Source organism: Ambystoma mexicanum, chromosome 8 (genome assembly GCF_040938575.1).
Source record: "Ambystoma mexicanum isolate Mex_15411 chromosome 8, UKY_AmexF1_1, whole genome shotgun sequence".
NCBI lineage: Eukaryota > Metazoa > Chordata > Amphibia > Caudata > Ambystomatidae > Ambystoma > Ambystoma mexicanum.
This window is the reverse complement of record NC_090929.1, coordinates 478,373,835-478,396,490: the sequence shown is the minus strand read 5'-3', so window position 1 is coordinate 478,396,490 and position 22,656 is coordinate 478,373,835. Positions and strand designations below refer to the sequence as shown.

Here is a 22,656-nt window from a genome sequence, read left to right as displayed (position 1 = left end):
ACAGGAAGATGAATTGTATATCCGCAGAATCACCTGGAAATTACATTAAAAATGGTACACATTTCCATCTGCCTTATGATGGCTGAGAAAAAAGACTAAATGATAAATTCCTTTTCAATACATTGTGAATGTTCATGTGGGACAAATGGTCCTGCTCCTGCTTCTGGCCATTTCTTTCACGGGGTCAGCCTGTACCTTTATCAGTCTCCTTTGTGTTGGAGGCTTGCTCTTTGAAGTGGGTGCCCGATTGTCACACATATTAGTCGTGCTCCAGCCAAGGATAACTTTTCTTGACGTCCCTGCATTCAGAGCCAGCAGGTTTTAAGAACACTGAATTTTGGCGCCTTTAGCAGGACATTTTTATTGCGGTCGGCCATTAGATGGGAGATGTGACATCCAGGCTGGAAGCGGGAATTGTCCTTGAGAAGCTTTTACCCACAGCCAGCAAAAGGTTCTGCCTTGGTCTGACATGTTTCCATGAAGACAACATGGCTCTTCAAATGTCACTGGAGTGTTGTGGGTGAAACATAATAGATATTGCTCTTTGTAAACGCACACATCATGTTTTGTTTTCCTGACATTTTTCTGTGAGCAGTGATATTCTTTTCACTTTTACTTTTTCAAAAAAAACATTTTTTTTGCTCACACATTTGCAAGCCGTTTTTGTTTTCAATGTGTAAAAATCCTGTTTTCCATGTGACAGGGATCTTTCATTCCTCCTTATTTCGTACATTAAAATGCTGCTTATCCATTGGTAATGACAGGTAGGCCCCTTTCCACTTGGCACTTTAATTTTACTTGAAAAACAAAAACAAATCCCAGGCCGTTTTTGTTTCAGTGTTTAAAATCTTGCTTTTCATGTGAAAGGGACTTACGTTTGGGGCCTTTAAATGCACCCCACATTGCAAACACCTTTGAAGGGTGCTGCACGATAAGGGATGGATTGGCAGATGCAACCAGCTGTGTGCGCGCTGTATTACTGCACAAATTACTTACTGGCACTCTTCATTACTCCAAATCCTAGTCACAGTTCCACCCACCATCCTAACATGTGCCTCTTTGGTGTGGCTTGAATACGACAGACTGCAGGACTACGGACAGTTTCCTCTCTATTCATCATGTTAAGCAATTACAACAAGCAAGGGTGTTGCTAAGTCTGGAAAAGATCCGGGTCTACACTAATGTCGGGACCGTGGGGACTAGGGGCTAGCAAGCCTTTTGCTTGTATCCCCTTGAGCTTCTATCCGGGGCTACAACCAAAAGACCCCGGGCTATAGTCCCCTCAGCCCCCCTAGAAAGGACTGAAACATTCTAAAGAGGCCTGGTCTTTCTTCTATGTTGATGAAGGGATGGCTCTGCAGCAAGCAAAGTCACCCTTTACCTTCATTACTGGAATGGAGAATCGTGATCTGCAGGTACCAAGCATATCTCTACAGCAGTCTCCTTGTCACCAAGGGATATATAAGAAGGAATTGACCTACTTTTATTTTTATTTTAGCAGATGTTTTGACTGCTGATTAACACACCTTTTTTAATGGATTTGTTTTTATAATAGATGTTCTTTCTCCCCCTTTATTTAAGGTACGAACATTCGACTGCCTGTTATGCCACTCCTTTATTTACATAGGCCTCTTTTAAAGGAATAGTGGGAATAGGATAATAGTGCTTCTGCTTTACCTGCGAATTTAAGGCCGTCCCAGACACTTCCAACCCCAATATTTTCTGACTTATTAGCCACTCCCCCACCCTCCCTCAACGCCCACCTGTTTTCTTATCCAATTTAAAGCACCGCAAGGAGAGGGCAGGGGCTCGTCGTAGTTCAGAGACGTGCTCCTTTGTGAACGTGAAAACATTGCAGCCCTCGCCCCATGTCACGCGCTCACTGGTCCTGGCAGCAGCTCTCTTCCCAGGATGATCCTTCTTGGGGAGCATTCTCGGGCGAAGGATCGAGGGAGGTGGTGGCGAGAACCCACGTGCAGTGCTCTTCATGCAAACTTGATTTCGATGCCCTGCCCTGCAGTGTGTGTGGTCTTGACTAGGAGAGGAGTGGGGGTCGGCGTTGGCACATTGTCAGCATCTAAATCTAGTGCTTATCATGGCCGCTCTCTCTGAATGGAGAACTAGGCTCCCTAAGCTCCAATCTTCCTGTGTTTGGCTTTTTTCCAGACTATAATTCCCAGCATGTGTTATTCTGTGTACGCCTGTAAATTAAGACAACTCTTGGACCGACAGACTGTTTCTATTCTTCTTCCAGTGTGCGTTTGATGCTTTCTTTTTTTAATCTGTAAATTTGTATTGGTTTCCCACCATGAGCCAACAAGACAAACGCACCTGCCAGAAGTTGGTGAGGAAATGCGACCACTCCATTGAAACTTACTTGTGGGTAACATGCCTCAGGCAAAATGTCCCCAGGGACCGCACTGGTATTGTGCAACCAGCACATGTAGGTTCTAACCCAACCAGTGTTGGACTGGGAACCAAAACAGGCCCTGGAAATAATTTTCAAAGTGGCCCAATATTACACATTTTCAGCAAACCCAACCCTTTTCCTGTGAGAAAATTTGGAAATGCCACAAAAAAGAGGCAGATGCAGATGCCTCCCAGGAAATCTCCAGAGTTCCCTTTAGGCCAGTCCACCCCTGAACCCAAACACTGAGCCTCCCGTAAACATACTGAAGCACAGGCATTGCAGAAGGCCTCACTCAGCTTGACCACCCTGAGTCAATGAGCCATTCTCACCAACCGCCAATGGGTGGTTTAAACATGCCTGGATGAAGTCCTTTTTCTCCCCCCTGTGCCTTGACAATCTTTCACCCATTCAGCAAACAGGAATTCCTGTGACTAGGCAATGGCAGCAATCAAGCAGGGTCTCCAGAGGACCGATGCCCACCAGACATTCCCAAAACCATCCTGCAACAAGAAGAATTCAGTCACCAGTTCTGAACCTCGCTTAGCCTCTCCATAGACCAAGGAATCATCCCGCTTGCAGTAAAGACGATTTGAAGCACTTCACTTCTGTATACGGGCTATATAAATAAACAATAAATAAATAAATAAAAGACAGCCTACATCAAGTCTCTTCTAAAAACAAACAATGTTTATTCCCACTGATGTGGCGTGTTTCTGACCATATTCTGACGTGGCTAGCTACCACACAGTTTCCAACGTAGCAAGCTACTGCTGAGTTTCCACGGTTCCCTACCAAGCGTCTGAATACATGGATGAATGATGCATGGATTGGATGAATGAACTGAATTGGATCATGTGGAATCCAATAACTTCCAACTTCTCTCATCCAACAACGTTAGGATTCAGGCCACCGAGAGGAGCTGGATCTATCTCAGCTATCTGTGACGATCTAAGGAACAAGAGGGATACTCAACATTACAAACACCCTCATCATCCTGGACATCTCTGTGGTTTTCTATGCATTAATCCATGAGATCCTGACATAATGGCTGACTGAAGCACAGCTGGAGCTAAGCACATTATGCTTGATGATATCATTTCTCTCCAGTAGGACAGAGTTCACCCATATGCAACCATTCAAGACAATTGCTTACGATATCACATGCAGTGGCATATAGCAAGGTAGCCTTTCTCTGCTGTTCAATATTTACATGGCCCTACTTATGGATATCATTAGCAAACAAGGTATTACTGGCCTTTGTTATGCAGATAACACTCAAAGCGTCTACATCTTAAACTTGGACTCAACAAGTTGCCAACCCAAACTAGTCAGAGGCCTACAACTGACTAAAGCTCAACCATAGCAAATTGAAAATCATGATCTGTTCAACTAAGGTAACACACTCATGATAATCCCTTGGGCAGCCGAGATGGGAGACTGTCCGCAGCTGAATGAGGCAGGTAGAAACCTTGGGATTCATATGGGCAAGAACCCCAGGATTCTCAACAAGTAAAATCATGCTTCCTCAACATAAGAGTCTGACGCATCATACCATACTTGTCGTTCCCACACAGAACCCTGGTGGTAATCCCAAATGCAGCCTTGCTAGGCTACCTGGTGAGTCTCCTTCACAGAGCACAACACTCTGCAGCCAGACTCCTGCTGAGAATGGAAACCTGAAACACATCACCATGGCACCCAAGTCCCTAAACCGGCTTCCAGTCATACAAAGGATTCCATGTGAGACCCTCTGCATTGCCCACCAAGCCTTCCAGAGGAGCAATCCGCGAGTACCTTGAACTTCATCTGCAGTGTCCGAGGAAAGAAACTATGATCCACTGCAGCCTTAGTGACGGTTCCATGATATGGCAAGAAACACTGAGGATGGGCCTTCTCTGCTGTTATGGCCACTAGCCTCTGGAACACCATGACCAAGAGTCTTCATGCACAGAAGGACCACCCGCCCTTCCAGAAACTGAAAACCTGGCTCTCTAGTAGAATGCAAGCAGGACAATACTGCTGCTCACTACGGGTCCAGTGGCAACTGTGCCGGGGCTACCGGCAGGCTGCCGCCAGACCCATAAATATTTACTGGCACCTGACTTCCCGGTGCCACCAGGGGATTACACCCCCCGGCAGCCTGGGAAGTCAGGCAGCGGTAAAATGTTGTTCCCCATTCCAATAGAGTCCCATAGGATTCTATTGGAGTGGGGACCATGGAAGCACTGCCACTGTCACTAACGGTGCTGGTACTGTCAGGACCATCTGCCTAATATGGCCAATGTGCCCGGTAGGGTCAGACCTATCGGGCATGGCAGCTCCAGCAGGTAGACATGTAGTATGCCGGTACGGAAACAATGGTGCTGTTGTTTCCGGGCTGGAATACTTGTAATGAGCCCCACTGACTCCTCCGCCAGGACTGGTTTAGAGATTGGGCAATCTTACAACAACTGGATAACAAAACCCCCCATCATGCTCAAGATAAAGCCCCTGAGCTCCGACTCTTGAGGATCCTGACACACTCCACTCTGTTTCGAGGGCATACCAGTTAAAATTAACAGGAACTTAATGTATCGAGCAATACGTACGTTAGATACTGCTGGTTCAACTTGTCGAGCGACAATTAGGCATAGCTATGGGCCCACGGTAACATCCATCAACCCAGACATTTTGCGACTGGACGCAAACCGGGTTCCCCCTTTGGCAAAGATGCTTGAAATTACCCAAAAATTAAACCAGCAAGAAATAAGCAGACGTATCTTGTGTGCTGCACATTCAAACACTGTTAGCAGAGGTCCCTACTCACAAAATGAACAAGGACCACTGGTGGTACTGCTCAATCCAACTGTTTCAGTGTCCGGATATGATGCTTGCTGTAATGGTTTATTGATAAGCCACCCTCAACACAGGGAGTTCCTCCCCTCCCCAATAATCCTGGATAATAATAATAATAATTAAAATATTGTGCTTCATGCCAGATTCTTCCCGTCTCTAAGTGCTCTCGAAAACAGTGTTTTTCTAACCTGAGTTAATGGTATGTAATGTATCCCCCCTGTAAGAATTAAAGGGTATGAACTCAAGAAGTGAAGGCTGGCCTCAAGCCAGAGACGATCGCTTAACTCGTGTGCAATCCACGCAGACGTTCGCATAAGCAAGAGAATGCCTGATTACCACAGGTGATCCTGGAATAACTCAAAACATTTAGCTTAGCCTTTTGGTTCTGCATTATCAAAACAGATTCAAGTGAACAAGCAGCCATGGACAAGTTCTCCCAATAACCAACCCGCCCCCTTTCTAGAATTAGTGGGTACTCATCCTCCATCCTTCCACCTTACACTACACACACCGACTAGCAAATGCAAACACTGGGGCGGCCCATCGATTGAACAACCCCTCTACCCTCCTCTAATCTGACACCCACAAACCTCCACATATCACTGATCATCCCACCACAGCAAAGCCCTCCACTGAAGCACTCATGCTGACGGGGCAGAATTCTTTAAAGAGCAACTGGACAGAATAAAGCAACTTCGGAGCCCCTATTGCAACACACATCCCCCATGGCATGCTGCCCCAACTCACTTAGTATCCTTGTAGCGCACGCAGAAAGCGCCCTTCCAATCTTCCAATCTGCATGTATCATGTGCGCACCGTGGCACTCCCTCCTCTCTGACTATAATCCCCCTCCTCTCTTACAGGAACTAGCTCCAAGGGAGCCAGTGGCATTACATTAGTACCCAGAGGTGACACCAGGGGGCCTCCCAGACAGTCAGGGAACTCAGAATGCGGGCATTAGCTTACGTGTGGCCCATCTTCAATGCCCCATGAGTAGCGGTAGGCTGCCATCTTGCCTCCCAGTGCTACAGCCTCCACTCTCCTGGCGTCTTGACATCCCCCACACCTGCTCCCATAGAACAGTTCCCCAAACCTCCTCCATGCACACACGTATGACTCTCTAGCCTCCCCACAACCTCTGAACTTGCTTGTTACCCCACTGGTTCACCTCTTTCCCTGCCATACCAATACCCACCATGGAAAGGGAGAAGGGACTAGGAGTAGTTCCTTTCTCCCTTTGAACATGGCAGCCATTTTCCTATGCATTGCTTTTAAACTTGTGAAATGTCCACAGCCCTGGTTCACTACTTTAAAAAAAAACCTACTAGGACCCTGGACACCATGCTGTGGTACTATTAGATATAACACCCACAGTGGGGACGTTACTGGTAGGTAATGGTGGCTGAGCCCTGGGTAAGTCTGTGCTTCTCTCAGCCCTGTCCTGGTCCCCGGGCCAGGGCTCATGTCGAGGGTACACGCGGGTGGACGGAGTTACCCACTTTTTTCAGAGGGTGGACTCAGTCCCCCAGCTAAAATTAGAAACATTGAATTTCTTCTTTGAATTTATGAATTAGAGATTACATTGAGGATCCAACATCAGTCATCAGGTTTGCAGGTTGGACACTTCACCACTACACTATATAACCGGATGGAAAATTAACAAAGTGAAATGCCCCATTTCGGCACTGCATGTTCTAGGGAAAACATTTGTATTTGTTCTTGGAGTTTAAAACATGCAGACCTTTTAACATTTTCAAAAACACTATTAGAATAAAATATCCTTTCTTGGTTTTGTGTGTGTGTTGATTTTATGAAAGGCAAATTCCATTCGTCTTGTGCAATTTGGTTGGTTATGCAAGCCAATTTAATGAAATGTGCATATTTTACCTTGATATGCTAATTTATGGCGATGTCACATCCCATTGCGTTTGATGATGAGGCCCCCCACTTTTATTTTTAGAACTTCACCTCTGCCCCGGGCCCTTACTGAGCAGTGATTTCCTGCACCTTGTGGATTATTGCCTGATTAGCACATAGCAGTTGATGTCAGATGGCCTCCCAGCCAACCAGGAAGCTCAGAATGCGGGCATTGCCTAATGATGTGCCTGCCTTCAGAGCCCCCCCGGATCAACAGCCGCCGTCTTGCCTCCTGGGACTCCAGTCGTCCACTCCCCTAGCACTCCCTGCCCCCCACCGAGGCAGCCACTGGCACAAAAATGTCAGAAAAGTGGCATATCTTGCTTTTTACAAATACCAGCATTAACTGACAGTGTTCTCTTCAGGCTTTCTTCAATTTCCCCACTAACAGAATGGGTCAGGGGGTGTCCAGTGCTGCTGTAGCTTCTGGGAGAAGGATAATCACTTTAGAATATGTTTTTGATAAACATAACATTCCCACGCCGTGACACCTCTGGGTTTGGGCGTGCAACAAATGCTATAAATAAATAATAAATACACAATATGTATTCTCATGTTCGCCATCAGTAAATAACTCATCTTGCCTTCAGCCATAAGTGTTGACTTACTTGTTAACTGTGAGGAAAGTAAGGTGGAGACTTTTTAAATAATTTAATTTTAGATTTTAAATTTATAACAACGTGAAGCCTTTTAAAATGTGTTGATAATAATGGACCAAGCCCTTCCCCGAATACGAATGCCAATTTTGCTCTTAGCTAAGTCCATGTGTTCTGACTAGAACTTGGTGCAGCATTATAGCCAAATTGCTTTTGTTTTTGAAGTACATTAATTTGCACAGGCAAATGACAGCACACAGGCATGTGCAATTGTGCATTTAATCTATATAAATGCACGTGAATCAGCACGCTTGAACAGGTTAGGCACGGGCATTTCTTAAATTAACCATTTGACAACCTACTCTTATATGTTTGTGCCTTTTTGCATACGCCCTACTGTCTTTAAAATAAACCAACTTGCACTGCGTTCACTATAGATGATATACATGGAATTGCTTATTGTCTGGCGCCCTGGTGATTTTGCTTGGTTTTCTGCTCACCAGTTAAAGTTTCTGAGGTGTTTTGTGTCTGATCCCCACAGGTGCAGATGTGGTGGACTGGCTCTACACCCGGGTGGAGGGGTTCAAGGACCGGCGAGAGGCCCGGAAGTATGCAAGCAGCATGCTGAAGCACGGCTACCTGAGGCACACCGTCAACAAGATCACCTTCTCCGAGCAGTGCTACTACGTGTTTGGTGACCTGTGCGGCAGTAAGTGAAGCTTGTTGCGGTCTGGGCCATGGATGGGAGGTCTTCCGCCAGATATCTCAGTTCTCTCACCAGCAGCAAATCATTGCATTGAATGTAAGAAGCACTAGCAATCAGACTCACTGTGTGACCCTGAGGCTTGCAGGCAATGCGCCCGATATCCCAGTTCTCTCACCAGCAGCAAATCATTGCATGCATGTAAGAAACACTAGCAATCAGACTCACTGTGTGACCGTGAGGCTTGCAGGTAATGCGCCCGATATCTCAGTTCTCTCACCATCAGCAAATCATTGCATTGCATGTAAGAAGCACTAGCAATCAGACTCACTGTGCGACCCTGAGGCTTGCAGGTAATGCACCCGATATCTCAGTTCTCTCACCATCAGCAAATCATTGCATTGCATGTAAGAAGCACTAGCAATCAGACTCACTGTGCGACCCTGAGGCTTGCAGGTAATGCACCCGATATCTCAGTTCTCTCACCATCAGTAAATGATTGCATTGAATGTCAGAAGCACTAGCAATCAGACTCACTGTGTGACCGTGAGGCTTGCAGGTAATATGCCCGATATCTCAGTTCTCTCACCATCAGCAAATCTTTGCATTCCATGTAAGAAGCACTAGCAATCAGACTCACTGTGCGACCCTGAGGCTTGCAGGTAATGCGCCCGATATCTCAGTTCTCTCACCATCAGTAAATGATTGCATTGAATGTCAGAAGCACTAGCCATCAGAATGTGCCCGATATCTCAGTTCTCTCACCAGCAGCAAATCATTGCATTGAATGTAAGAAGCACTAGCAATCAGACTCACTGTGTGACCCTGAGGCTTGCAGGCAATGCGCCCGATATCTCAGTTCTCTCACCAGCAGCAAATCATTGCATGCATGTAAGAAGCACTAGCAATCAGACTCACTGTGTGACCGTGAGGCTTGCAGGTAATGCGCCCGATATCTCAGTTCTCTCACCATCAGTAAATGATTGCATTGAATGTCAGAAGCACTAGCAATCAGACTCACTGTGTGACCGTGAGGCTTGCAGGTAATATGCCCGATATCTCAGTTCTCTCACCATCAGCAAATCATTGCATTGCATGTAAGAAGCACTAGCAATCAGACTCACTGTGTGACCCTGAGGCTTGCAGGCAATGCGCCCGATATCTCAGTTCTCTCACCAGCAGCAAATCATTGCATGCATGTAAGAAGCTCTAGCAATCAGACTCACTGTGCGACCCTGAGGCTTGCAGGTAATGCGCCCGATATCTCAGTTCTCTCACCATCAGTAAATGATTGCATTGAATGTCAGAAGCACTAGCAATCAGACTCACTGTGTGACCGTGAGGCTTGCAGGTAATGCGCCCGATATCTCAGTTCTCTCACCATCAGCAAATCATTGCATTGCATGTAAGAAGCACTAGCAATCAGACTCACTGTGTGACCCTGAGGCTTGCAGGTAATGCGCCCGATATCTCAGTTCTCTCACCATCAGTAAATGATTGCATTGAATGTCAGAAGCACTAGCAATCAGACTCACTGTGTGACCGTGAGGCTTGCAGGTAATGCGCCCGATATCTCAGTTCTCTCACCATCAGTAAATGATTGCATTGAATGTCAGAAGCACTAGCAATCAGACTCACTGTGTGACCGTGAGGCTTGCAGGTAATGCGCCCGATATCTCAGTTCTCTCACCATCAGCAAATCATTGCATTGCATGTAAGAAGCACTAGCAATCAGACTCACTGTGTGACCCTGAGGCTTGCAGGCAATGCGCCCGATATCTCTGTTCTCTCACCAGCAGCAAATCATTGCATGCATGTAAGAAGCACTAGCAATCAGACTCACTGTGCGACCCTGAGGCTTGCAGGCAATGCGCCCGATATCTCAGTTCTCTCACCACCAGTAAATGATTGCATTGAATGTCAGAAGCACTAGCAATCAGACTCACTGTGTGACTGTGAGGCTTACAGGTAATATGCCCGATATCTCAGTTCTCTCACCATCAGCAAATCATTGCATTGAATGTCAGAAGCACTATCAATCAGACTCACTGTGTGACCATGAGGCTTGCAGGTAATATGCCCGATATCTCAGTTCTCTCACCATCAGAAAATCATTGCATTGCATGTAAGAAGCACTAGCAATCAGACTCACTGTGTGACCGTGAGACTTGCAGGTAATATGCCCGATATCTCAGTTCTCTCACCATCAGTAAATGATTGCATTGAATGTCAGAAGCACTAGCAATCAGACTCGCTGTGTGACCCTGAGGCTTGCAGGTAATATGCCCGATATCTCAGTTCTCTCACCATCAGCAAATCATTGCATTGAATGTCAGAAGCACTAGCAATCAGACTCACTGTGTGACCCTGAGGCTTGCAGGTAATATGCCTGTTATCTCAGTTCTCTCACCATCAGCAAATCATTGCATTGCACGTAAGAAGCACTAGCAATCAGACTCGCTGTGTGACCTGAGGCTTGCAGGTAATGTGAGTTGTTTTACAGGATGCCCAGGATCAAGCACCCTACCTGGTGTGGTGTGGGCCTAAGGCAGTATGCTCTCACCTCATCGGGTCATATGGCGAAGCCTTGTGAGAAGTGTCACGCCTGCTGCAGTGGAAATCTCCCAGACCTTTTGAAATTTTTGGAGCTTGATTCTGTCACGCAGATCTGCTAAGCACTCACTCTTTTACACAGCACTCTGGTATTGGTGGGTTTGTACCCAGAAGAGCCTGCTGGCTATTGGGTGTATAATTGAACTTACCAACATCGTAATTGGCCCTAAGGAGAATCCCTTTATATTTTACACCTTTCTATTGACACATATCCCCTTATTAATCCTGTATCATATGGTGACAGAAAGTAAGGTGCAGGCTTAGGGCCCGATTCATTGCATTTTTTGCACGGACTTTGCACAGTTCCATGAATCAGGGTTTGTGTCGGCAGTGCAAAGACACTTTTCAGCAGTACAAAGTCACTTTGAACCGTGCAAAACATTCCATGAATCGGGCCCTTACAGTCTGCTGAAACTAAATTCATGTTAGCAGCAATCGGGCTACACTTTTAAGATTTATTCACTTTCAAAGTGTAATCCTGTTTTTGGTTGACAACCCTGCTACAAATTCGAAAGTACATTCCTGATCATATCAGGAAGGGGGGTTAGGGGGGCTCTAAACAGTTTCTCTCTAGCATGTCTAGAACCAAAGTTATTCTAAATTTCGCATTGGCCTTTTTTGGAATAAAAATGTGAACCCCTTTGACAGCAAACAGGTTTTATTTGTTACCTATATATCCCTTGGCCTGGTGGCAGAAATAATAAACAATGTATAAACTATATATCTAGTTTGATTTAGTGGCCTATGGGGTATTACATTTTTCAAATTCCAAAAGAAAACCTTTTTCCGTCATTATATTATGGACCTTTTTCCTGGGACTCCTGCTGCTGTGAGAGCTTTTGTGTGTTGCTGTAGGAGTTGGGGAATTTGACCAAAACGAATTATTGGACCCAGTCCAGGTTGTCCCCTTTGTTCTTTGCTGGGAAGGCTTGGCACCTTTCCAGTAGGACAGAACATACCACCAGGGGGTATGGTAAGAACTGGTGCTTCAAAGGAAGCTCTGCCATTACAATTGGAAAGTCTCCCAAGGGTATAATTGATGTAGGCTTTTTGATCTTAGGGTAACCGGAGACGGGAGGTATACAATCGCCCATCAGAGTATCTGACACTAGAAGAAGGATCCCGCCATCTTGAAAATGCCTAGGCAACCGTTTCTTCCCGTGGCCCCTCCTAATTCCTTGCACACAAGGCACTCTGGGAGATTTTATCAGATAGCAAAATCCTGGCTACAGCAGCCAGGATTGGCCCCTTACAGAGGCTTGGAATGGATCAATCCAGTGTGGCAATTGACCATATAGAGAAGTGAGACCCTTCCTCCTGTAATCAAATCATCTCCGGACTCACCTGTAAGAAACATATGTGTGACATTTTATCAGGGTGTCAGGCTACTCGAAATCCCTCACCACTGGGGTAAAGATAAGAATCTCCAGGGGAGGAGCAAGACCACCCGCCACTCATTTCAGGGGAATATTTGGAGTGACCTGCTCCTAGAAAGCCTTTTTGCGGCTGGGACAAGTGTTCTCTGTTAACTGGCCTGCTTGGGTAGGGCAGAAGAAGGATATAACGTTCCTCTGAGACCCTGGAGAGGGTCCTACAGAAGCCCAGGATCAAAGGCAGCCACATTGGGCTCTGTCCATGACTTCAAATCGCTTTGGAGCCAGATAAACTACTCTCTGGCTGTTTCAAGCTGCTGCAAGACCCAACAAGCTGCCTTTTACAGTGTACAATTTCAAGCCACTTTGAGTTGCCTTCTCCACATCACCTGCCTATTCTCCAGTGTCTTTGGGCCAACAGCCACCACAGAAACACATTGCGGCATTGGAGGCAGTCGAGCAAGCTCACAGCTGAAGTTCAGTTATCAATTTGAGACCCATTCGAGCCACCAGACCACAAGGATCTACATGTTGCTGCAGGTCCGAAGCTTCTTTAGAGAATAAAGACAGATTGATGGAAAGATTCAGACATTCATAGGGTCCCATCATGTGTTTTCATTGTGCCTGCTTACAGTCAAGCCTTGGCCCTTATGCGCTCTCGTAACAATCAGCATTGAGGAAACGCCTTCTGTGCACTCCCCATCACTGGTATTATGCAGTTTCCCAGTTCACACACTGCCTTTTCAAATGACAGATGCAGGATGTGCAACTTGCTTGGTTGTCACCCTTGCATTTGCCAGAGTGGCTTTGACCTCACACAGAGCTGAACAGCAGATCCTGCAGTGGCATTTCGGCCAGAGTTAGAGAGCCCTTACAGAGATGGCCAAGCTGCTGCTATGGTGTCTGTGACACAGCCAATCGCTTACCTGTGCAGTATTCCTGCACACTTTGTTCTAACGCAGCAATTTAACTCACCATGCCTGCTGATCCCTTCCATCATCACGCTGCAGCGACCAGAAGAATATGCCCACCTCCATTGCATACAAATTGGTCGAGGCTGCCTTTATTCCATTGCAGCTCAGGGAGCCGGCAGGTGAAGCCGGCCCCCTCTAAGGGCCCCATTTAAGGGTCCTTTTGAAGCTCCTGTCTGGGCCTGGGCATTATCATCCACCCCTTCTAACTTCATGGCCACGGACCTCTGCTTATTCTTAGCCCTTGCTGGGCTATTCTACTTGAACACTGTGCGGGCTGATCCCTTCCATCATGGGCGCTGCAGTGACCGTGAGGCCCCAAGACTTGCCTGCAGGATCTGCCTGCCTATATTGTATACAGATTAGCCGAGGCTGCCTTTATGAAGTTCCAGCTTGGGGAGCCGGCAGGCCAAGCAGGCCCCCTCTAAAGGTCCCATTTAAGGGTAATTTTGAAGCTCCTATCTGGGCCTAGGCATTATCTGCCCCTTCTAACATCATGGCCATGGCGCTCCACTTCTTCTGAGCCCTCGCTGGGCTATTCTACTTGAACACCATGCATTCTGATCCCTTCCATCATGGCTGCTGCAGCGACCACAAGGCCGTCAAGCCTTGCCAGCAGGGTATGCCCGCCTCTGTTGTATAGGCATTGGCCGAGGATGCCTTTATCCCGTTCCAGCTCAGGGAGCCAGCAGGCAAAGCCGGCCTCCTCTAAGGGCACCCTTTAAGGGTCGTTTTGGAGCTCCTGTCTGGGCCTGCCTGGGCGCGGACGGTGCAACAGCAGACCCTGAGTTTCCTATACCGAAGCCCATTCTTCCTTTCATCTCTGTCCACACCTATGCATTAGGAGGTAAGGTGTCCTCACTGTGGCCACGTTTGCATGTGTGACTCTGCTCGTTGAGATTCAACAGTTACCCCTTCTTCTCTGAGACTATTTTCTCTATCTGCTCGTACGCAGTACCACCACTGTTCCCTATGGATTGCATTGCATGAACTGGCTGCTCCCCCCCTTTCTTGCAGCCTTTCTATTGCTGCATTCCCCCCTGCCCTACCTGCCTCTCGACACACCGAGCAGGGGACGCTATCCGACCCGCACCTGCACAACCTCTCCTTTCTTCTTCCCCTCTGACTGTTGCACTCCGACCTACCCTCCACTCTTATGTGTCCCCCAATTTGCTGAGAATTCTTTACACCTTAATATACTCTGTCAAATCCTGCACCCGCAATCCTACAAAAGACTTGTGCAGCCTGCCCATCATGCCGACGATACCCTGTAACTTGTTCTTGTTGTTTGCATGCCTGATGTAGCCCCTCGTACCATGAGGCGAGGCATTGCCAGACTGCATTCGCGCATACCGACTTTGTCACATCTGATTGTCTGGCTTTCCAAAAGTTGCAATGTGCCTGCCTGTACCTGCTTACCTGATGTAGCCCCCTGCCCCTGAGGCGAGGCATTCCAATGTTGCACTCTACTTATCTGTACCTGTGTATTTAACATAGCCCTCTGTAGCATCTGGTGAGACTTTCCAATGCTGCATTTGACCTAACTGTTACCTGCATATGTCTTGTAGCCCCCAGCCTCTGAGGCATGGAGTCCTCAATTCGTGCACCCACTCAAATGTTTGCTTCATTCCAGCCTTGTGCTGGGTTGAACCTGTTCATTTTTACACTTACTGTGCCCCTCACTCCCTTACATCCCTACTATTCCCCCTCCCTCCCCTTCCTGCACTTACCCTCCTCCCCTTCATTTTTTGTTACAGCACTTGCACGATCCAAATGTCCCAAGGCCTAGGAGGAACGTTTTTGTTTGTTTTCCTTATCCTTGTCTCCCAGCCCCCTTGTCTTGATGCGCCTTGAAACACCATGTGATGTATAGGTGCATTATAAAGGACCAATAAATAAACTCATTAGATATATGACAAGCAAAAAACTGTTTTGCTTCCAGTTTTATCTCCTGTCTCTAGACCGTTTTATTTTATGTTCTCTTATATCTTTAGGGCTGTATTATCCTGATACTGTAACCTACGAATAAAGAAGCTTTCCTTTTCTACATGTGGCCGCTGCTTATCTTGTGAAGGGGACATCACAGCAGACAGGCCCCTCCCTGGCCCCATCCTGTTTTTGTAGCCAGAGTGGGAGTACCACTAGTTTTCTATTTACACCTCAACCACTGCATTCGGTCCAGGCTTTGCAGGCAAGTGAGCAGAATAATCAAGGGACTAGTCTGACGCCTTCCACCTCACTTCTCTCACTGATAGAACTCTTCAGTGGATGCCAGACTCTGCATGGCTGGGTCTCTTTGAGCTGGTTTAGCACGTTTAGCATCGGATCTTAAACATATTGATTGTTAGAGCATTTGAAGAGCGGATTTGCTGATCGTTAACTCCCCCATGACCCCACTGTTTTCTTTCCTTCACAGATATGGCTGCTTTAAACCTCAAAGATGGCTCAACCGGCACCACGGACCAGGACACACTGGCTCCCCTCCCTCATCCGGCAGCCCCCTGGCCATTAGGTCAGGGATACCCCTACCAGTACGCTGTGCCGCCTCCCTGCTTCCCCGCCGTGTGCCAGGAACCGGGATTCAGCTACGGGAGCGGCAGTGCTGGGAGCCAACAGAGTGAAGGTAAGCCATTAGAATCCGCAAGCTCCCTGACCTGATTCGCTCCATCATGTTTGACCATTGGCCCGATTTGCCCCTCCCTGCCCACCTCAGTGGCCCTCTGTGCTTTGCTGTTTTTGTGGCCCTGTTCAGTTCATGTGCTGGCGGATATTCATCTCACCAAAAGTCTTTATGGCTTAATAAAGAATGCATGACTTGCCAGTGCTTCCAATTTCTAGATCATATTTTGAACCAAAAAAATAGATTGGGTCTCATTACGAGTCCAGCGGTAACACTACCGGGGCTACCGGCGGGTTGCCGCTGGGCTTGTAAAATTTTACCAGCGCATGACTTCCCGTTGCCACCGGGAGATTACAACTCTGGTGGCCCGGAAAGTCAGGCGCTGTTAAATGTAAGTCCCCATTCCCATAGAGTCCTAGAGGACTCTATGGGAGTGGGTACTCGGAAGCACTGGCACCGTTGCTAATGGCGCCAGCGCTTCCATGACTGGTCTGCCTACCATGGCCGCTGTGCCCGGCAGGGTCAGATCTGTTGGGCACAGTGGCTCCGGCAGGCAGACTCCTAGTTTGCCGGTCCAGAAACAAGGGTGTCAGTGAGCTTTAGGTGGCACATCTGGGCAAAAATACAGAATGATAATGTTTTATAATATATGTATGTTATTGTCTCAGTATTTACATAGGCTGTTCAATTGTGTCTCCTTGTCAAAAGAAATGTATTGATACATTCTTCAAAATGAGGGCTTTGTATCATAGGACGTCAGTCATTATGGCAGGGGCCTGCACCGTTTAGCTCCCAAGATGATTTGGACTACACCTACCATCAGCCTTAGCTAGCCTAGTCACTAGTGTGGGATAATGGGAGCCATAGTCCAAAACATTTGGCAAGCCGTAGCTTGAAGACCTTTATCTTATGGGGACCTTCAATGGTGCTGGATGTCACAGTACGGCAGTAAAAAACACAGCGGACAAAGGAGTTAAAACCTCGTCTGTGCATTTATTTATTTATTTACACATTTATAACGCTCCTTAGGCCCGGAGCCAAACGGGTCTAAACGAGCCCATAGTAAAACACATGAAACATAAAAGTAAATGCATAAAACACCATAAAAACAAGATACCACACTAAAATAATAAAAACACAGCCACAAACAGACACAGAATGAAGCAAGAATGCAACATTAGCAAGGCTAAAAAAGCAGAATTAAAACGAGCAAAGCCTAGGTAAAAAAGAATGTTTTCAATGCCTTCTTAAAAGGTGCGAGAGAGTTCTCAGACTGCAATTGGGAAGATAAACTGTTCCAGAGATCTTGTGCAAGAAAGTTAAAAGCACATCTGCCTGCTCTCTCCAGTTTAAATCATGGCACAGAAAGCAGATTGCTATGGCTTGGTCTTAAAACCCTAGCGTGCAGTTTTATACTCAGTCTCTGCTTAAGATAGACTGGATTCTTATCAAATAGGCATTGAGCGATGTTCTGAGAGTACTCACTAATACCGCCCACAGCCAGACCTTCTATTACACGAGATAGCTAGAGGAGTATTCTTCTTGTCTATGAAACCAGTAGAAGAATCATTCCATAGAACATCTGTGTGTAGCTCAAGTACCTCAGTACATGTATGAGAGCGTGCAGCAAGCAAACAGTCAGAGACATTATCAGCATCAGGTTGAGTTTACGCAGTAATACCAGTTCTAGTCATGCTATCCAAAGAGTCGATCCTGTCGACAGTAATGTCCGCACTGCCAGACAAACCGAAAACTGGTACGAAAGTATTGTCAACAAAGCACTCATACAATGTTGCCGAATTGATAAAGCTCTCCGATATGATATGATATGATATGGCATTTATAATGCGCCCAAACACAAGTGTTTCAAGGGGCGACATGGCACGGGAGGGGAAACAGAGGGAAAACAAAGACAGCGATCCTACTAGGCCAAGTGTCATTGAGATCGTGCAAGTGAATGGGAACGGGGAAAAATGAAACTGCAGGGGGGAAGAGGGAAGGGACAGTGCAGAACAAGGGATAATAGAATAAATAACAATAAGTGAAAGTGCGGCTAGCTGGTGGCAAGTGCAAGGGTAAGTGCAGACATCAGTTGTCAAGTGCTGGTGGTTGGACTGTAGGGATACAGAAAACAGACCCCAAGTGTGGGGGTTTCCAACAAGGCAGTGCAGGTATGCAAATTGCAGGGAGGGGACCCGGGCCCGAGATCATAGGGTGGCCAGGTAACCAGTGCAGTTTCGGTATCATCCAGGAAATTCAGCAGCGAGCAGAGGAGAAAAAGCAGAAGCAAAGAGAAAGGTTTTGAGGTGCTTCCGGAACCAGAGATGATTCTCCTTAAGTTTCAGGGAGGCAGGAAGGCTGTTCCAGAGGGAGGCCCCAGCTGAAGAAAGAGATCTACTGCCATCTAGGGGATGATTTGGCAGATTACACCTTTGTTCAGAATCAAAAGAGGGCGTTGCTAAGGGCGTTCATGTCATACTAGTCCTACCTTTGAAGTGTAGGCACCCATGACCCCTGGCACGTCAACATACTGAGATTGTTCTTTTCCACCATCTATTGGTCACATCGAGTGGAGCAGTCAACGATACCGGGTTTTTGATACCATACCATCTAAGTAGCTCAACCTTTAGATGACCCGTGCCTCCGATGATTAGCATCACTTTGTGGAACTAAATATCCTCTGAATTGGGAAGAAAGGTGCATCAAATGGGCCAAATAAAGGCACAATAGCTATTCGACCTCCTGAGCTATGTGCATCTACTTAGATAGTTAGAGAGGTTGACAGCACAATGGGTTAATGGTCTCACTCACTGCCAACTTTCAAAACTGTCATCCAGTCCCCCACCCCCACAGATTTTGAGGCTGTTAATGTTCTCACTTCTTGAGCCGGTCGCTTGTCCATTTTCCCTCCAGCAGCATTACCTTCTATGACCACTAAGTGGCAGGATGTCATCACAGGTGACTGATATCACAATGTATGATGTTTGGTGGCGTTAGGCGGCATCGGTAGTTGAAATCTATGGACCTTCACATCCACACACAAAAGTGGTCGATTCGTCATCACAGAATGTTTTAGTTGCATCTCATTGAGAAGACTTTTACAATCAGGCTTTGTGATATTGGCCAAAGTGTAATACCCTAACTAAGAGAAAGAGAGCGATTTCTCATGGCACCCCAGGAAAAAATACCAAATATCGGGGCTCTCGCCTGTTATACCATGCCTGCACCCCCTGCCACCAACTTGCTGCCATTCACACACTTTGGCATGCACGAACGGAATGTTATGCTTACCTCCTTGTTTCCAATATTGTTCTTTTATATATCAGCACCAAGAGACTAGGAAAATGGCAGAAGCTGCCATATACCAGACCCATTAACATATAATGTGGGCCAGACAAGTCTAGGGGTACATGCACAGATAGCATTTAAATAATGCGCAGAAAAATCCTTTGTTCGGTCATCTTATCGCTTAATTTAGTTTCATTAAATGTGAGCCGCTGCCCCACTGGTTACAGTGACATGACAGGATTTCAGACTGTCCTCACACGTTGCATTTCAAGAGGAGCCTTGCCATTCGAGTATCAGTTGTCTTAAATTGGGCACAGCGTGTTTAAATGAGTCATGATAAGGCCACAGTGTGACTGTGTAAAAATAAGTATTACTATGGTAACTAAATGGTATCGAAGTCCATAATTCATAGGTCTGTTGGCTGATTTACCAACATAGGCCCAGGGTGTGAGATCTTTTCAGTGAGTTTTGTGGTTTGAAAAAATACAGAAATATTGAAAATTTTGAAAAACGAAAATAGTCTTGCACACGAGTTTGAAGTTGGAAAATGGATAAATGTTCCCCTTTTTTTACAAAATGTGTCATGCAAAAGCTACAAATGTTCTAAAAGTAAAATACCTTTACATTCTTAATACAATTTGCTTTCAAAATTGTAGAACAACAGGGTGAACATGCTTCTTTAGGTTACATAATTACAATAACAGTAAAAACCACAAAGTTATATATTATTGTTAGTTGGCATTGGTCTTTCTAAACGAAACCTTTTGATTTGCCAAGTAACTGCATGAAATGGGTAACCTTGAAAAGTTGTCCTATAGTGCCACCTAGGCGCTCGAATGAAATGTACACACCACTTGACCTTCAGGCTATAGGGAAATCTAGACATATCCAGGAAAAACAGCACTGCTAAAAAGCCTAGGATATTCTAGCAGCCCCCATAGGCCTCAGGAAAACTATGGGGGCTGTAGGGCACATCGATACCACAGAAGGGGCATGCATTGGTGCGCACAGACCTTCTTGGCTGTGCTCTTCCAATCTGATTTCTTTGACACAAGATACTATGGTAGGCCTCCCACTGACTGGGCAGATGTTAATTTCACCTGAAGAACAATCCACTAAACATACATGGGTATTCCCATCATAATTCTTTTTTTTTTTTCAAAATCAAACTTTATTGGCATTTTAGTTAAACAACCCAGGTCAGCAATGATGCGTTCCCCTACAACCAACACACTTAAGCCCTCCATCAAAATTCTGATGACTCCTTAGCCTAGGCATTTTCAAGACTCTTCAGTTTCAGCCTTGGGACACACTGAGACCCGTGTAGGCATATGGAGGTACCCAATAAAGGTCTGGACAGATGTACCCGCGCACATAAAATGAAGGAGCAGTATGGATGCCAGGGGCTCTTATTCAGAGGGTCCTCTGTGATCAACACAACCAGAAGAGCTACTCACTGTGGCGTCAAGGATCATGTGATCCAGATAGGGGCAGAGGTGCAAATAACATCTCTGTCTAGGGTCCCTTCAGAGGAACCATGGATTCTCTCTGGTGAGCCAGGCATTCAGGCTTTCCCTCTGACGCATTAGGGAATGACATCTGTCTGTCTCTGTCTTTCTCTGTCGCTCTCTCTGTCTGTCTCTCTTTTTCACTCGTATGAGTTTGGGCCCTCGAGTCTTCCTTAAAGTGTTGGCACCAGAAGCAGCTGCTGTCGGCCATCTCAGAATCCACATCTACCCCTGTGTTAAATGACCGGCTGTCACTTGCCCCAGCTCTCCTGATACCCTCGGCCCTTGCTTCTGATGGTCCTACAGCTCCCAAACGATTTGGGCCTGTATGGCGACATTAGAATTGCCTCTTTCGGCCCCTCCCAGCAGTATGCATTTGTCCAGAATGTTCTGGAAATAAGCGTGCCCATTCGGAGGTGTGCCGAACTCCAGGCAAACGTGATTGACTGGAATAAAGGTCTCTTGCCATCTTCTCAGCAGTTATGTTTCCGGGTATCCCGAATGTATCGCTAGCACTCCATGCATGGATGCAGGGAGTAACACCATGCACATGTCGAATTGCATCAAGTGAATTGCTGCATAAACTAAACCATGATGATGGGTAGTGCAGCCTTGGCACGGGAAAATTGAGCAAATGCATGGATATCTTACACCACCAGGCGGTAAGCACTAGAGCAGGCCTTGCAAATTCTTAAAAATCCCACTAGAGGCTAGTAGAGTTTTCAGTTCTATGTTCTTTCATCGTCGGGCAGTATTACGACTGCCTTTTAAGCATGTATACCATTTTGAAAAATGTCATCAATTCTTTTTATTTTTTTTTTAGGGGGTTCCACCCCCAAACCTACCCTCCTGCCCCTAATTTTAACTATTCACAGCCCACTATCCCTTTTCCACAGCCCCCCAAAAAACAAATCGATTGCATTTTTCGTAATTGTATTCACGTTTAAAAGGCAGTCGTAATACTGCCTCATGATGAAACAACGATATACAGATTTTGCGATCCTTGCACTAGAGCACCAACTTTCCATGCCACAGAGGCCAATTGTCCCACAAAACTTAGATTTGGCAGGGTGCCCATCAACTTGCATGGTCTTAATTCCAATTTGAAGGTGTTTTGACCCAGTGAATTGAATGAGTAATAATGAGGATGCTGGGCATTCCAATGTCAATTTATGTCTGATATCGCCATACTCTAAGAATTGTAGTGCATGCAGTAAAATATGGGCAATTTCTGCACTTATCGCGCATGCACTCAGTGAGATAGCTCCACAAGTTAGGTCCTCAGAATCTCGCGACACCCTGCAGGCCACAAGTTCCAATCAGCAACATCGGCTCAGCCTTTCATCCACATTGTGGACTAGTACGTGAGATAGTAGCAACGCCTGTTGCTATAATGATTAGAAGGACAAGGAATGGAGATTAAAACGCAAAATAAAATGTGATCTGTATGGCGTGAAGTACCCCATCTAAGATTTAAGAATATTGCAAGTCATTGAGGAGTTCCGTGAATGAGGACACAGGCTGGATTCCTTTATACTGTCACATAACTCCAAGGTGACGTGCAAACTCATTTTCACGTACAGGAGGGGGTATTCTATTCCTTCTAATACAGGGCCACACGCGTGTCACAGTAGAATCATTTGAACAATGTATTAAAATGCATTGAATTTTTTTTTTTCATTTTGACATTCTGATTCGTGATCAGATGTCAAACTCCAGCAGTGCACAAATTTAAACATTCTGCCATAAACAAATCATTCTCAATTAATGGCTGTAAAGTGTCACTGAAACCTATTTTACGAGCAAGGACCTTGACAAGCTC

The 22,656-nt window shown here is 46.2% G+C and overlaps 1 protein-coding gene across 4 annotated transcripts in view; it reads left to right on the top strand.

Moving 5' to 3' along the window:
* DVL1 (dishevelled segment polarity protein 1) overlaps nt 1-22,656 on the top strand; it is a 940,598-nt gene that overhangs the window by 904,364 nt on the left and 13,578 nt on the right. For all 4 annotated transcript variants that reach the window (XM_069610109.1, XM_069610108.1, XM_069610110.1 and 1 more), the window contains 2 exons: nt 8,300-8,467; nt 15,835-16,041. In XM_069610109.1, coding sequence (XP_069466210.1) covers nt 8,300-8,467; nt 15,835-16,041 — 375 coding nt within the window. The remainder of the gene's footprint in view (nt 1-8,299; nt 8,468-15,834; nt 16,042-22,656) is intronic.